Source organism: Sarcophilus harrisii, chromosome 2 (assembly GCF_902635505.1).
Source record: "Sarcophilus harrisii chromosome 2, mSarHar1.11, whole genome shotgun sequence".
Lineage (NCBI taxonomy): Eukaryota > Metazoa > Chordata > Mammalia > Dasyuromorphia > Dasyuridae > Sarcophilus > Sarcophilus harrisii.
The window spans coordinates 547,404,058-547,419,238 of record NC_045427.1 but is presented as its reverse complement, the minus strand read 5'-3'; the positions used below and the strand labels follow the sequence as shown (position 1 = coordinate 547,419,238).

General features: G+C 38.2%; 1 protein-coding gene across 1 annotated transcript; it reads right to left on the bottom strand.

The window, feature by feature from the left end:
* Positions 1-4,734: 4,734 nt before the first annotated feature.
* LOC100929869 (mesoderm posterior protein 1) lies at positions 4,735-7,257 on the bottom strand. The gene is made up of 2 exons (XM_003755545.1): positions 6,388-7,257; positions 4,735-4,923 (listed from the first exon to the last, which is right to left on the bottom strand). Exons 1-2 carry the CDS (start codon positions 7,255-7,257, stop codon positions 4,735-4,737), a joined length of 1,059 nt encoding a protein of 352 aa, XP_003755593.1.
* Between the last annotated feature and the right edge of the window lie 7,924 nt (positions 7,258-15,181).

The window sequence follows — 15,181 nt, the reverse complement described above, 5'->3', positions numbered from 1 at the left end:
GAGGATCAGTAAACAAGCATTGAGACTTAGTTTTATGTGGTGTAGATATTCCTAAATGGATTAGTTACATCAAATACTGCAGAATCCTCCTTCATGTGCTTCCTTGATAGGTTCCATAGATTTGTGGCCACTCTTCACCATAAATACTAAGGACATTAGTTAGAGAATGTAATAAAGTTTTATATAGATATTATGACACATGTATTATTTATGCATTGACTTTAGTATATTTAATATCTATGACATTCTTTAAAAAATAATTTTGTAATTGATGTTTTCTGTTTTTTACATCATTATAGTATCCTGTTTCTCTCTTCCCTTCCCCTTCCCAGAGAATCATCCTATATGACAAATAGTACTTTTTAGAGAGGGAGAAAAAGTCAGTTTAACCGATCAATATATTGAAAGAGCCTGAAAATAAATATAAGGGATAACACCTATAGACCTCCTACCTCTGAGAAGGGGGTATATTAGGAATGTCTTCTCATGTCTCTTAATTTGAATACTCCTTGGTCTTTTAATTTACCTTGCTGCAGTCATTATTTTCTTGACTCTGCTGACTTCACTTTGCATTACTTCAAATGAATCTTTCTGTGATTATCTGTATTCATCACACACATCATCTCTTATAATACATTCATGTATCACAATTTGTTTAGTCATTCCCTAATTGATGGGCATCTACTTTGTTTATAATTTTTAGCTATATGGTATTCTTCTTTTTTTTTTTTTTTTTTTTTTAAATAGCTTTCTCTTTTTCAGAAGATATGCAAAGATAGTTTTCAGTATTCACCTTTGGAGAACCCTGTGTTCCAAAATTTTCTCCCTCCTTTCTCTTCACTTCCTTCCTTGGACAACAAGTAATCCATTATATGTTAAACATGTGCAATTTTTCTATACTATTCCCACGTTTATCATGCTGCACAAGAAAAATCAGATAAAAAAGGGGGGAAAAGCAAGCAAACCACAAAAAAGGCAAAAATATGATGTTGTGATTCACATTCAGTCCCCATAGTACTCTTTCATAGTACTCTTAGATGACTCTCTCCATCACAATTCTATTGGAATTGGCCTGAATCATATACAGTATTTTTCTTTTATGTTTGAGATCTAAAAAATTAGTTGTGTTAACATCATTCACCTTGTGATGTTACATTGTAAAGTGGCTGTATAAATAAAAAACAGGAGAAGGGCAAGAGTTCTGAGTAGTGGGAGTACATTTTCTCAACAGAGTTTCCCATAGTACTCAAAGAGAGTTTGAATGTAATGATATGGTAGTATTCCATAACTAGGGGGAAACACAGACCTTTGAAGGTAGCTACTTGGAGAAGAGACAATGTAGCAAGTCAATGGATATCAACACATGCCACATGAGGGGAAATTTATACTGTATAACATTGTGTCACTTAGGACTCCCTTATTACATTACTGGAGGGTGTGTTATCTTTGCATGTTATTCATAGGATTGTAGTACTTGCTTCAGGCACAAAAATTTCTATTTACTAGTTTGTAGTAGTTTGGGATTATTGAAAACAGCTATCAATTTCACAAATGTAATCCTACCTGCTTTTTTCCTTCTTTAAATCTGGATGCAAACTGACTGTTCCTTTCTAATCTAACTTGGCAGACTACCCAGACAATTGTATATTAGAAGCTATCTATATTTTTCATCCACTTGGCTTTTTCTGTGTGAATTGCTTGGCTGATATTTTTTGGGTAAGCCTGAAATTATGTCAACTGAAAGAATTGGGGATGTTTAATTGGAAGAAAAGAAAACTTTGTGGGGAGGGGCATTAAATGATAGTTGCCTTCAGATATTTAAATGGTTTTTAAATGTAAAAAAAAAAAAGAATTTTTTTCTGCTTTACCCCAAAGAAGTCTTATTTAGAGGTGGCAACAGAAAAGTTCGGAATAATTATAATTATCCAAAGATGGAATGAACTGTCTAAAGTGTGAACTCACTTTCACTGAAGGTTTTTGGGGAGAAAGGGAACTCGAGCACTTGCTGGACATGTTAAGGGGGAATTTTTGTTCAGAAAAGGGTTGGACTAGATGGCCTTGAGATTCTTTCACTTTATGAAAATTCAGCCTCAGTGGAGACTTCCTGGAATAACTTCATGGCTATAGTTATTCTTCACTCTCATCCCTGGGCCATTACCCACAATCCTTTATGCCTGTCAGGATACATTGTGTAAGCAGTTAGGGAGTAGTAAGTCTACACACTTCTCTTTTTCTTTCTTCTTCTTCTTTTTTTTTTTTTTAATTATAGCTTTTTATTTACAACACTTCTTTTTTCCAAAAGGATAGTCTTCATATGAAAGGCATAGCAGAAAATATATTGACCCTCTGGTCAGGGGAGACCAAGCTTCAAATCCAACCTCTGATACTAGTAGGGTGATTATGAACAAGTAAGTCATTTGCCATTTCTGGATCTTGATTTTTCTCTTCTGTTAGAGATAATAATGCCCTTTGTCATATACCTCAAAGGGATTGTTGATTCCAGAAAAAGAAATAAGTAGCACAAAGTGTTTTACAAGCTTTAAAGATTTTTTTTTTTTTAAATAATAGCTGATACTATTTACCTCTGCATAATTTGGTGTGGTGATAAGAGCTTGCCAAGAGGACTTAAGCTAGTTCACTTCTAGTATTAACTTTACTAATAGTGTGACGTTGGGCAAGCTATCTGACTTTTGGCCTCAATTTTCTCCTTTATAAAATTAAGTGGTTGAAGGAAATTATTTCAAAGCTTCTTTCCAGATCAGACATTCTGCGTGGCTTTATTATCATATTTGAACTTCAGGATGATCCTGTGGAGTTGGTAGAACAAATATAATCATTTCCATCTCACATATTTCAAAACTCAGGCCCACGGTGCTTAAGTGTCTTACCTGATGTGTAGTGTGTTGACAACCTGTTTTTTTTTTTTTTTTTTTTGATGTTTAAACTTTGCTCTTGTAATTCACAATCTAGCTATTGAGGTACATCAATATGTTTATGTTTTTCTATTTGTTTGTTTATGTTTTGTATTTGTAACTATCCCAATGGACATATGACCATCTAAGCTTCTTGAAGGGAAAAATTGTCTCTCTCTCTCTCTCTAGAACACCTTGAAGAATGTAATGTAATACTATGTACTCAGTAAAAGCTCAATGAATATTGACTGGTACATTTATTTGTCTGGGGAAGATAGGAAATGCCTTTTTCTAGAGATCTTTAAGAATAGACTTGATTTGCAGTTGTGTGGGAAAGTTTCAATGGAGCTTGATTAAATAGTGAGGCATGGACTAGAAAATGGGTTGAGGTTCTACCCAGCCTCTTATTTTATGACAATATTGTTAGGATGGCTTGGGAAATGAGCCCCCACCAATGGACATTTAAAAGTCTTTGAGATTTATCAATAACAGAATAGTCTTTGGCAATGTCTCCTTTAAAATTTGTTGTCAATAACAGAAAAGACTTTTTCAGCCTTTTCAGTCTTTTGAGACCATAGGATTCAGGGACAGCAGGATTGGAGATGCTTAGAGAGAGCAACCATTACTTAATGGCTTTCCTGAGTAGGTACATTTCTCTAAAAGGAGAATTATTGGATCATAGGATCATAACTCCAGAGACATGGGTTCAGAAGGGTGAGTCCCTTAAACTCAATGGAGCTCAATTTCCTCCTCTGTAAAATGAGAGATTTGGACTAGATAGTCTATGAGGTGTCTTTTAACTCTAAATCTATGATTTTCTCAAAAGACTCTGCAGTCTGATTATTCTTTATCTTTACCCTTTTCATAGCCACAGAATCCAGCAATCTTTCCTCCCTCCACCCCACTGAGCCATCAGGTTCTGTTAGCATATAAGCATATTGCCATAAAGCCCTATTTCTGGAGCAGAGAAATGAAAAAGGGAGAAACTAATATGGTCTATAATCCTGTAATGATAAGCTGCTGTGAGAGCTCCCTAAACAGTCTTCCCTGATAAATGTCTAGAGGGGAGGTATTCTCACAAACAATACTCTAAAACCTGATTGCTCTGGGACAAGATTCTTGGAAATAGCCAAGTATGTCAACCATCCTTCCCAACTAAGGTGGCAGGTAGATTCTGTCAGCACCTAAGCTGGTGTTCTGAAGTATAGTTTGTGTGAGCAGATAAGTAGGGAAGGAAGAAAGGAGAGATCTTAGGGAAAGATAAGATCAATTAGCCATTTTCAGTTGGACAGCTGGATCATAGGGAACTCTGAGGACCTTCAGAGACTTTGATTATCTTCCCTAAAACCTGTAAACTGAATATAGCACCAGAAGCAAGGAACTCATTCTTCTTAGGATCAAGAGTTCATTAGGCATTAAAAAGGCAGAACAAAACAAAAACCTGGAAAACTATTAAAAAAGGTAGAAATTAAGCTTTCATTTCATTTCCTTCTTTCTTTCCCGTTCTTCCCTTCCTCCCTTCCTCCCTCCATCTCTCTGTCCCTCCCTCTTTTTATCTATCTGTAAAATGAAGGGGATGAATTGAATGGTCTTTAAGATCCCTTCTGGATCTAAACCTAGGAACTTATAGGAGCATGCAATGAGGGGTGTTTTCAAAGTATTATTCTCTAATATCTAGTAAGTATTAAAAAATAACACAGAAAAGAAGTAAATAATATAGATTTAATCCTTGGACTTTCCGGAGATGGGGCAAGACATAACATGTGGACAATTACTTGAGAAATACCAGCTCTTTCTCCCCAAGCTCAGAACCCCCAAGTCCTTAGCACTCAGGGGACCTGTCCTCTCTGAACATGAGTAAAGGGTTTGACTCCTGTATAGAAGTCAGGCCATTGTAACCCCAGCAATCCCACTGTGTTGACAGTTCTGGCTGACATCTCGGAGGTATGGGCTGTGACTGGTAAGGTCCTGTGAGAGCTGGTAAACTGGATTCCGGAGAGGTGGTGATGACCTAAGACCAGAAGGGAAACAAATCATTGATTAGTGTCACAAGTATTGGTTGGTTTCCTAGATTTTCAGGGTTCTCAAAGTCCATAACTCTTCTTAGGGTATTTTTTTTTTCAGGTAAAAGATTACTGAGCTCATCTGTCACTATAGTTTCTGGGTTCCTCACCATTCTAGTCATCCTTCTTTGAACAAAGGTAAGTGGAGAAAAGAGAGGATTTGCTAATTCATGGATGGAATAGTGGAGAATTGCAGAGGAATTATTTTTCTTCTCCTAAGGCACTTATTCCTTTAGGAGCCAGAGTTAACTTAGGCTTCTTGCTCTTGTCTGCCACAAGACCTATGTCTGGACATGAGATTCCCAGGGAGACATAGGAGCTCATTTTCCACAGAAAGCTGGGAGACATGGGGAAAAAAAATGGGGGGGGGGTTATTTCTTTGCTTTCCTCTATCTGGATGGCTGAATATAAGATATCTGAGTGGGTCTAAAGCAATGACAAGGGACCTCTCGAAAGTCAATCATGCCTCCAGAGAAGGTGAGAGGGGCTAAAAAGCACTTTAAATACCACCTATTCTAATCCTCCCTGCTTTTTCTTTTCTTTCTTTCTTTTTTTTTAAACAGCTAAGAAAACTGCAGACATGGAGAAATAAGGTGACTTAAAAGTTAATATAAGTAATAAGGAGCAGATTTGGGATTTAAACCCAGGGCTCTTTTCTCTGCCTTCATACTGTCCTTCCTCTGCCATCATGCTTTGCTACTTTCATCAGAATCCTTACTCCTCAACCTATAAGGGATCTCCCATGCCAGTGGGCTTTTCAACACAAGAATACCCATCCCTCTCCTCAACCCTGAGTCTTCCTGCCCTTATCCTCCAACCAATCCTTAGTCTTCTTGAGAGAAGAGAACAATGGGGCATTTGGATGAGGAAATATGGATGGGAGAAGCATCACTAGAGAAAAAGCCATCTTTCCACTAGAAGAATAACTTTTTTGCTCATTGCAATCTTTGCAGCACTGCCTTGCACAGAGTAGGCTCTTGATAAATTTTGGATATAATGAAGGGGAAATTAAATCAGGAGCTAGAGCTAGAAGTTATGGTGTGACCATCAGCACCGGCTAAGGGTTTCTGTTTCTGACTTTAACTAGTCTTAGGGGTTTCTGGTTAAACTGGGGTGGGAGGGATGACAACAAAAGACCTGAGGAATATATTGAAATCGTTGGAGGTTCATGAATAGCTTTCCCCTAGAAATGGAATAGCAACATATTTTAACTTGTAAAATGATGGGGTTTAGATCCTATCTTAAATCTATTCTGATGCTGATATTCCCTTATTCTATAAAGATTAGATTAGCAAACAGTCCAGCCCCCAACCACTTTCCTCCCTAGTTCCAAATCTGAGCCTTTGGAAATTGTCTTTCAAATAAATGGTTTGAACTTCTCATGGAGACACACAGAGGGAGAAACATTGTACCTGGTATAGAGTAGTGAACTCAGAGGAATGTGGAGCTATCGCCCAGGAAGCAGGATCAGTGGCTTTTTCCCAGTGTAACTTGGGTGGGATCTGTGTTCCAGGGCAGACAGGGGGAGGATTCCCAAATCCTACAGCTTGATGTCTTCTTCCAGGCAGGTCTGGCCTGGTTGGTGATCCCAAGCAGCAAGAAAGTGAACCCCAAGACCTGGAATTGAGGTTCTGCTCACCACATTGCTTGGGCTGAGGCAGAACTAATCGGCAGGAAGGTGGGGATGCCCAGACTTCAGGGAGCAGGGGAGAGTAGGCTCTGGGAGCGTGGGAGAGTGAGCTGAGGCTCTGGGTTTGGTCTGGACAGCAGCCCAATCTGTCAGGACAGAGTGGGCAGCTCTGCATGGTCCCTTCCCTCCTTCGGCGCCTTAGGCTCTCCTCGCTGAGTCCCAGAAGGGCCGACAGGTGACCAATGTAGCGGATAGCCAGCCTCAAGGTCTCAATCTTAGTCAGGCTCTGTCCGACAGGTGCCACTGAGGGTGGTAGATAACGCCGCAGTTCATGTAAGGCACGTGAGAGGTTGCGCATCCTCAGTTTCTCACGCTCGCTGGCGCTCTGCCTCTGCCCACTGGCGGGGCCACCTCGTTCCCTTCTGTTCCTTTGGAAAGGGGCAGAAGTAGGGGGCTCTGGAGGGTGGCAGTCTAGAGCTTGAGGAAGGCTTTCTGTGGTACTTGGGTGTCCATAGGATGGGGATGAGCTATAGGAATCAGAAGAGGATGTGGGAGAAGTGGAGTCCGAGGGGCTCTCCCAGCCCCAGCCCCAGTCCTGGGGGAGCAGCCAATCTTCCTGCCTGGGGAATTGCTGGCGCGGAGAGTTAGCCATGGTTGGGGGGCAGCTTCAGGGTGAGACTAGGGAGAAAGCCAGGAAGACTGGGGTTTTTATCCTGAGACCAAGGTGTGAGATGGCCCCCTGTCATGTGGCAGGGAGGTGTCAAAACCCACAGAGCCCAGGGAAAGAATGGAGCAAGGGGGCCCTGGGAAACAGAGCCCATTTGCAGAGGTGTGGATTCTGACTCCTTCGCTGCTTTAATTGAACCTCCATAGAGCAAGGAAAGTGTGGAAAGGATAATTCACATCTGAACGGCAGCTGTTAACATTCTCACCATCTTCTCTACCCCCCTCCAGGACACCCCACTATCCTCATTTTCTGCACCAACCCAAGACAACCCAGGTCTGCCTTCAGCAAGTTACCCTAAGAAGGAGCTACTATGATCAAGGACCCCAACCTTGGGAAACACCACAGTTCATTGTCTGTCCAGGAAGGGGTGAAGGCAAAGGCCCCAGGTTAGAAACTCAGCTACTAAAATGTTGATTACCAGGACAATAAAATGACTTATCATTTGTTCCCCCATCATTTTGTGGCATTGATTGAGTAGCACCATCACCTTGCACTTGGCTTTGTGCCACAGGTCTGAGTCTATTCCATTAAAGCTGGGGAAACTGAAGCAGAGAGTATTGAGTTGCTTGCCTAAGGTCACCAAGTTAAAGAGTGGAGGGTTGACCATATTTAGAGTAAGGGGTTCGAATCCAAACATAGCTCTGTGACACTGTAGAAGTCACTTAATCTCCATTTCCTCAACCATAAAATGGAAGTTATAATATTATCTACCTCAAAAGGTAGATGTAAGGATTAAATTCAATATGTACAAAATACTTTAAAAACTTCTAAATGCTATATGAATGTTAACATTTATTGCTAAAGACATAATGAACAGAGAGTGAGCCTCTGAGCTAGAAAGACCTAGGTTTGAACCTCATCATTGACATAGATGAGCTTTATGACTTCAAGCAAGTCATGTAAACTTTCAGCGATCAATGCAATTCCTTAAGATTATAAATTGCAGAAAAGGTGCCAACCTGCCCTAGTAAAGGGAATTTCCTATACCAAAGAAATCCAAGTCTGATCCCTATCATTATTATTGTTGTTATATTTCCTTGAATACTTTCCTGTAGAACAATAACATTCTATTACATTCATGTAACACAATTTGTTTAGCCATTACCTAGTCTGATGGGGGAACATAAATTGTCTCTTTTAGCTATTACAAATAGTGTTGCTTTAGATGTTTAGTACAGATGAGTCTTTTCTTGGAATCAGTGGTCTCCTTAGATCATAGATCCAGAAGTGGGATTAAAGGGATCAAAGATTAGGACAATTTTGTAACTTTCCTCTCATAATTCAAATTCTTTTCCAAAATGGTAGGACCAATGTTATAGCTCTGACAGCAATGATTCAGCAAGTCTATTTTCCCACAGATCCTTCAACATTGTTTTTCAATTAAAAAAAATATATCAAGCAATTTGATGCCTCAGAATTGTTTAAATTATATTTCTCTGTTTACTATCATTTTGAACACATTTTCAAAACATTATTGTTTGCTGCTGAATGAGTTTGAATTTTGCTTCAGATAATTATCAGATGTGTGGGCAAGTCCCTTAAACTCTCTCAGCCTCAGTTTCTTCATTTATTTTTTTCCCTTAACATGATATATAAAGTTAAGTATACTAATTATTATTATATCAGGTTTTTTTCATATAGTTAACACAATATTTTGGCTAATCAATGGAAATACTGAGTTCTCTATTGATACTCATAAAGTGTCAGGAGAATTTGAGGAAGGTCCCTTGCTCATTGTAATTATGCCCTATGGTGAATTTATGAGAGGACAATGACAAGAATAAGCAGGCTTTTCTGCATCTTTGGAGGGGATACCTACATTGATGAGAGCATAGATTCTTCTGAGTCCTGAGCTCAATATCAATTTTTTTCTCATTTAAAATAATTTTTTTATTCTATCATGACTGAGTTTATTGTTGCAAAAGATTTGTATTTTTATATACCTAAAGTTGACAAGTTTGTCTTTTATGATATTATTGATCCCATAACCAGTTGCAAACTATTCCCCTATCTATAGCTTTGAAAAATATGACCTTCCATTCTTTCATTTTCTTCGTGCTATAACTTCATATATGTGTATGTATATATAAACTTATTTATGCATATAAGCACATATATGTATATTTTTGAAATTTACTGTAAATAAGCAGTCTAATCTCTTTTTCTGTGAAGCCACTATTCAGTTTTTTTTCCTACTAGTTCTTGTTGAACAAACAGATATTTCCTCAGGAATATTTGTTTTGAGGTTTGAACAATAGAATTTTTAAAATAGCATTTTATTTTCCCAAATACATACAAAGATAGTTTTCAACATTCATCTTTGCAAAACCTTGTGTTCCAAATTCTTCTCTTTCTCTCCTCTCCCCTACCCAAGACAGCAAGCAATCTGATATAGGTTAAACATGGGCAATTCTTCTAACACATATTTCTACATTTGACATTCTGTGGAAGAAAAATCAGATCAAAAGGGGAAAACATGAGAAAGAAAAAGAAAGTAAACAACAACCACAACAATAATAATAAAAAAGCAAACATACTATGTTTGATCCCTCCATAGTTCTCTCTCTGGTTATGGATGGCACTTTCTATCCCTTGTCTATTGGAATTACCTTGAATCACCTCATTGTTGAAAAAGAACCAAATCTATCAAGAGTTGTTCATCATATAATCTTGTCACTGTGTACAATGTTCTCTTGCTTCTGCTCATTTCACTTAGTATTAGACTTCAGTTCATGTTAAGTCTTTCCAGGATTTTCTGAAATCAGCCTGCTCATCATTTCTTATAGAACACTAATATTCCATTACATTCATATACCATAATTAATTCAGTCATTCTCCAGCTCATGGGCATCCACTCAATTCCCACTTCTTTACTACAAAAGAGGCTGCTAAAAACATTTTTGCCCATGTGGGTCCTTTTCCCTCTTTTATGATCTCTTTGGAACACAGACTCAGTAGAGACACTGCTGGATCAAAGGGTATGCACAGTTTGATAGCTCTTTGGGCATAGTTCCTAATGAGCAATACATTTTTTTTTTAAGTAGTAGCTTTTATTTTCAAACCATATGCAAAGATAATTTTCAACATTCATCTTTGAAAAACCTTGTGTTCCATTTTTTTTCTCTCCCTTCCCTCCACCACCTCCCCTAGACAGCAATCTAATATATTTTAGGCATGTGCAATTCTTCTAATTTCCACATTTATCATACTGCACAAGAAAAATCAGATCAAAAAGGGAAAAAAATGAGCAAGAAACACATTGCATTCAAACAACAACAACAAAGGTGAAAATTCTATGTTATGATCCACATTCAGTCCCTACAGTCCTCTCTGGGTGCATATGGCTTTCTTCATCACAAGACCATTAGAACTGGCCAAAATCATCTTGCTGTAGAAAAGAGCCATGTTCATCAGAATTGATCATCATATAATCTTGTTGCTGTATACAATGTTTTCCTGGTTCTGTTCATTTCATTTAGCATCAGTTCATGTAAGTCTCTCCAGGCTTTTCTGAAATCATCTTGTTGATCATTTCTCATAGAACAATGATATTCCATAGCATTTATATACCATAACTTATTCAGCCATTCTCCAACTGATGGGCATCCACTCAGTTTCCAATTTCTTGCCACTACAAAAAGGGCTGCCATAAACATTTTTGCACATGTGGATCCCTTTCCCTCCTTTATGATCTCTTTGGGATACAGACCATAGAAACTGCTGGATTGAAAGGTATGCACAGTTTGATAACCCTTGGAACATAGTTCCATATGAACTATACAATTTTTAAGATACTAAGAAATCAAGCTATTTTAAAAAGGGGAAGATTTCAAAAGAATGGAAAAGGTCAAAGTTGGCATCTCTCCCCCTCCCCCCCAGTATTCTTCCCCCAAAAGGATAACTGAGATGACATCAGTTATCAACCCATGTAGGTATCTATTTTTCCTATAAGTTTTAAAGAAAATGGTCTAATATAATTAGAGCACATCCTTGATTGATACCTTGTAATAAGAGACTGACTCTATCCCCTTTTCCACTGGCCCTCCTCATTTGGGACAATATTTTTTTGAACTAAGATCTGTAGAATAAGCAATTGGTGATATAGTCTTGCAATCTATCCCTTCCTAATCAATAAAGAAGTGTGGAGAAGGAGAAGAGAACAATCATGTAAGTGCCTACCAATGTGTCAGGCTCTGTGCTAAGTATTTCACAAATATTGTATCACTAGATCCTGGCAACCACCCTGAGAAGTGGATACTATTATATTCTTTTTCTTTTTTTTTTTTTTTAATAGTTGAAGAAACAGGAAGACAGATTAAAATGACTCACCTGGGGTCATACATGGTCTGAGGCTGGATTTGAATTTAGCTCTCCCTAATTCCACATGCTTATTTATTGCCAGTCAAACAGATATTTAGCCTACAACTAGTGAGAGCTTCCATTAGGTGGGCAGTAGTACATTGGTAATAATGGAAATTAATAATACCTGGCATTGATATGTTTTATGGCGTGCCAAATACTTTCCATCTTTATTCCCATTAGATAATCATGGCTCCCCTTTGAGTTAGGTAGTGTAAATATTGTTATTACCATTTTCAGAAGAGAAAACCAAGCAAAGGTCCAACCACAGAGCAGTAGGAAGGGGAATAGTAAACAAATTTTCTGAATTAGATTCAGAGGAGAGAGAATTTGTATCCACTATTAGTCATACTTATTCTGAAAGCTTAGAATTATGAATCATTTTGGCTTTTTCTGAATCTGGTCCCAGAACCTTCACTAGCTCTTGTGTGATCTTCAGGGGCCTTCACTTCTCTGGGTCTCAGTTTTCTGTTCTTTAAAACAAGAAAGTTAGACTCATGATACTAATTCTTTGATTCACAAAATCTTTGCACTTAGGTCTGTGTAGTATTCAAATATGTATAAGAACCAATTCCAGACCTTTTAGAAATGGACTTTCTTCCCATCTAAGAAAAAGAAAAAGTATTTGGATCAAAGGAGGAATGGGAAAGAAATTGGAGATGATCTAATTTAATCCTTTCATTTTATTGACTAAAAAATAGGTATTTTTTAAAAAAAGCTTTACTGTGGTTAAAGGTTCAATCCAGGAAGAGATAACATCTTTACTCAGAGGAAGTGAGATGATAATAATACTAGACAAAGATTAATTACTGATTTCTTATTTTGCTTCTGTTTTCTCCTCCAAGATAAATAATTTTTTGATTATGAAATTAAAATGAAAATGGCAATCAGGGAGTGGAATAAGATAAAGAGGGGAATGATCTCATACAGCATCTGACTACCTTCTCTGGGAGTTCAAGTTACCAATCCAAGATGAACTACATCCCAGGATACAGAAATAACCAGTAGGTATGAGTACTGGACCACTAATGGGGACTTTTGAAAGGCTAAAGAGAATGAAAAACGTGTCCAACAGGATGAGAGAAAAGCAAATTCTGAGCTAGGTTTTGATTTTTTATTTTATTTATTTATTTATTTTTATTATAGCTTTTTATTTATAAGATATATGCATAGGCAATTTTTCAGCATTGACAAGTGCAAAACCTTTTGTTCCAATTTTTGCCCCCCTTCCCCCCACCTCCTTCCCTAGATGGCAGGTAGACCAATACATGTTAAAGTATATGTTAAATACAATATATGTATACATGTCCATACAGTTATTTTCTGAGCTAGGTTTTGAAAAAGAAAGGAGAGCAAATTCTGCAAACTACAAACCAGTGGGCCTGCCATTGATTCTTGCCAAAATTCTAAGACCTATCCAGTCCAGTCTGTTGCAATAGTTTGGAGATTTAAAGAATGAGTCACAAAAGAATTAGAGAGGCCAATACTTGTTTAAAGAAATGGGTCTTGATTAAAAACATAAATAAAGCAATGGGCCTTTATTATGCTGCATTTTAACTCAAACAGTGACAGACTTTAGAAAACACTGAAGGGACAAATGGAGACTGGAGCAATAAAATAAAGATATAACCAAAGACAGTGTACCAACACTAGCAAACCAAAGCTTGTGAATTAGAACTGAAATGAGATATTCATGGAGTCGTATGTATGGCAAGTAGAATAAAATGTGCCCTCATATAAGCTGAGTATAGAGAAGGGGCAGAAGGAAAGATTAGAAATAGAATAAAGCTTGGGAGGAGATCACTGTTCTCTGATAGTTTCTGATTTTAACTAATTAATTTACTAACTAAGCACTAAGCTCAGTTGTTATTATGTTATTAAAAAACAAACCAAAAGTATTCTAAATTTACTATCCTTGTGTAAAGCCCAGGGAAGGGCCTAGTTCTTATTCAAGTTTTTTTTTTGTTTTGTTTTTTGCTGAGGCAATTGGGGTGAAGTAACTTGCCCAGGGTCATACAACTAGTTAGGGTTAAGTGTCTGGGGTCCTATTTGAACTCAGGTCCTCCTGACTTCAGGGCTGGTGCTCTATCCACTGCACCACCTAGCTGCCCCTACTCAATTATTTTATAAAAATTGTTTTCTCATCTCTAATGTCACAGGCAGGGTGATGCTGGGAACTGGCTGTCCAATCCCTGTTTATGAAAGTTTGATGTAGAGAAGTTAACTTATATCACACTTTCTCTGGAATATTCCAGCAGCATTTTACCTCCTTACTTTTACCCCCAAGGTTCTTCAGTAACCTGAGTGGTGAGGTCTTTAATGTTAGGTGGGATTAGCAGAGGAATTGATCCCTAATTGATCTCTAATAGAGATCGGTTTTGCTCCATCTGGAGAGGTCATCCTGTCTGAAATCCAAGTTATATCAAACATCTGAGACTCCACCTGTAGGGGTCTCGAGCAGTCTCACCTTGTCATGCCCTGTCAGAAATCCCAGTCATGTTCCTGAGGTTAAATTTTCCCTATGGAATGTACTTATGGGCCATCCCATGGCTGCTGCCCTCCTTTGGGTCAGTCCACCATGGCCCTCTGCCTCTTGGGTCTTTCCCCTTCCCCTTTCCCCATTCCATTTAGAATCTCCCCTAACTCCACTATGCTTCTTAACGCCACTTCTGCTCCTTACAATTAACTAGTTCTTTTAGGATATTAAGTCCCTTTCATGATTTAGCCTGTCAGCAACCTCATGGGGTACTCCTTTTCTTCTGGATATTGCGAGTTCCACTGAGGAACTTCTTTAATATGCTCTCCCACTCTATTTCATATTTACCATTTCTGGTGCCTATTTTATCTGTAATTTCTTCCCTAAATAAATCTATCTTTTGCCAAAGAGAATGGCCACTGGTGAATTCTTCATGTGATTGAACCCAACTTTTGGTGTCAAACCCCACATCATGAAATCACATCATGAGGCAAGTGGGGGGCTTGAGCCCCCACTAATTGTGTTTCTCTGATTTTTAGTGGACTGGTAACTAGCACTACAATTCCATTTAGCTACTTATTGATGGATTAGCCTTTAGAAAGAAGTTTACTGGAGGCAGCTAGGTGGCGCAGTGGATAGAGAGCCAGCCCTGAAAGTCAGGGGGACCTGAGTTCAAATTTGGTCTCAGACACTTAGCCTAGGTGTGTGAACTTGGGCAAGTCATTTAATCCCAATTGAGTCAGGAAGAAAAAAAGAAGTTTACTTCAAATATTATAATAAGAAAAACATACAAGCCTTTCTCTCTAACATAATCCCTCCCTTATGATCACCTAGGTCTCTGGATGGATTAGGTTATTAGGCTCAGGGTTATTTCACATAACTTTATTTTATTCACTTTTGTTCTACTAAGTTCAAGTCCAAAGCTGGCAGTACCAGCTTCTGCTGACTTGCTAGTTGGCTAAAATAGCCAGCCTTAATTCCTCAAATCTGGAATGACAATGGCTCAAGTTCCAC

Coding starts and splice junctions, on each gene's coding strand:
- LOC100929869 (XM_003755545.1), bottom strand. CDS start 7,257: ATGGCTAACTCTCCGCGCCAGCAATTCCCCAGGCAGGAAGATTGGCTG. Junction 4,924..6,387: donor AGTTCACTACTCTATACCAG/GTACAATGTTTC, acceptor TTCTGGTCTTAG/GTCATCACCACCTCTCCGGA.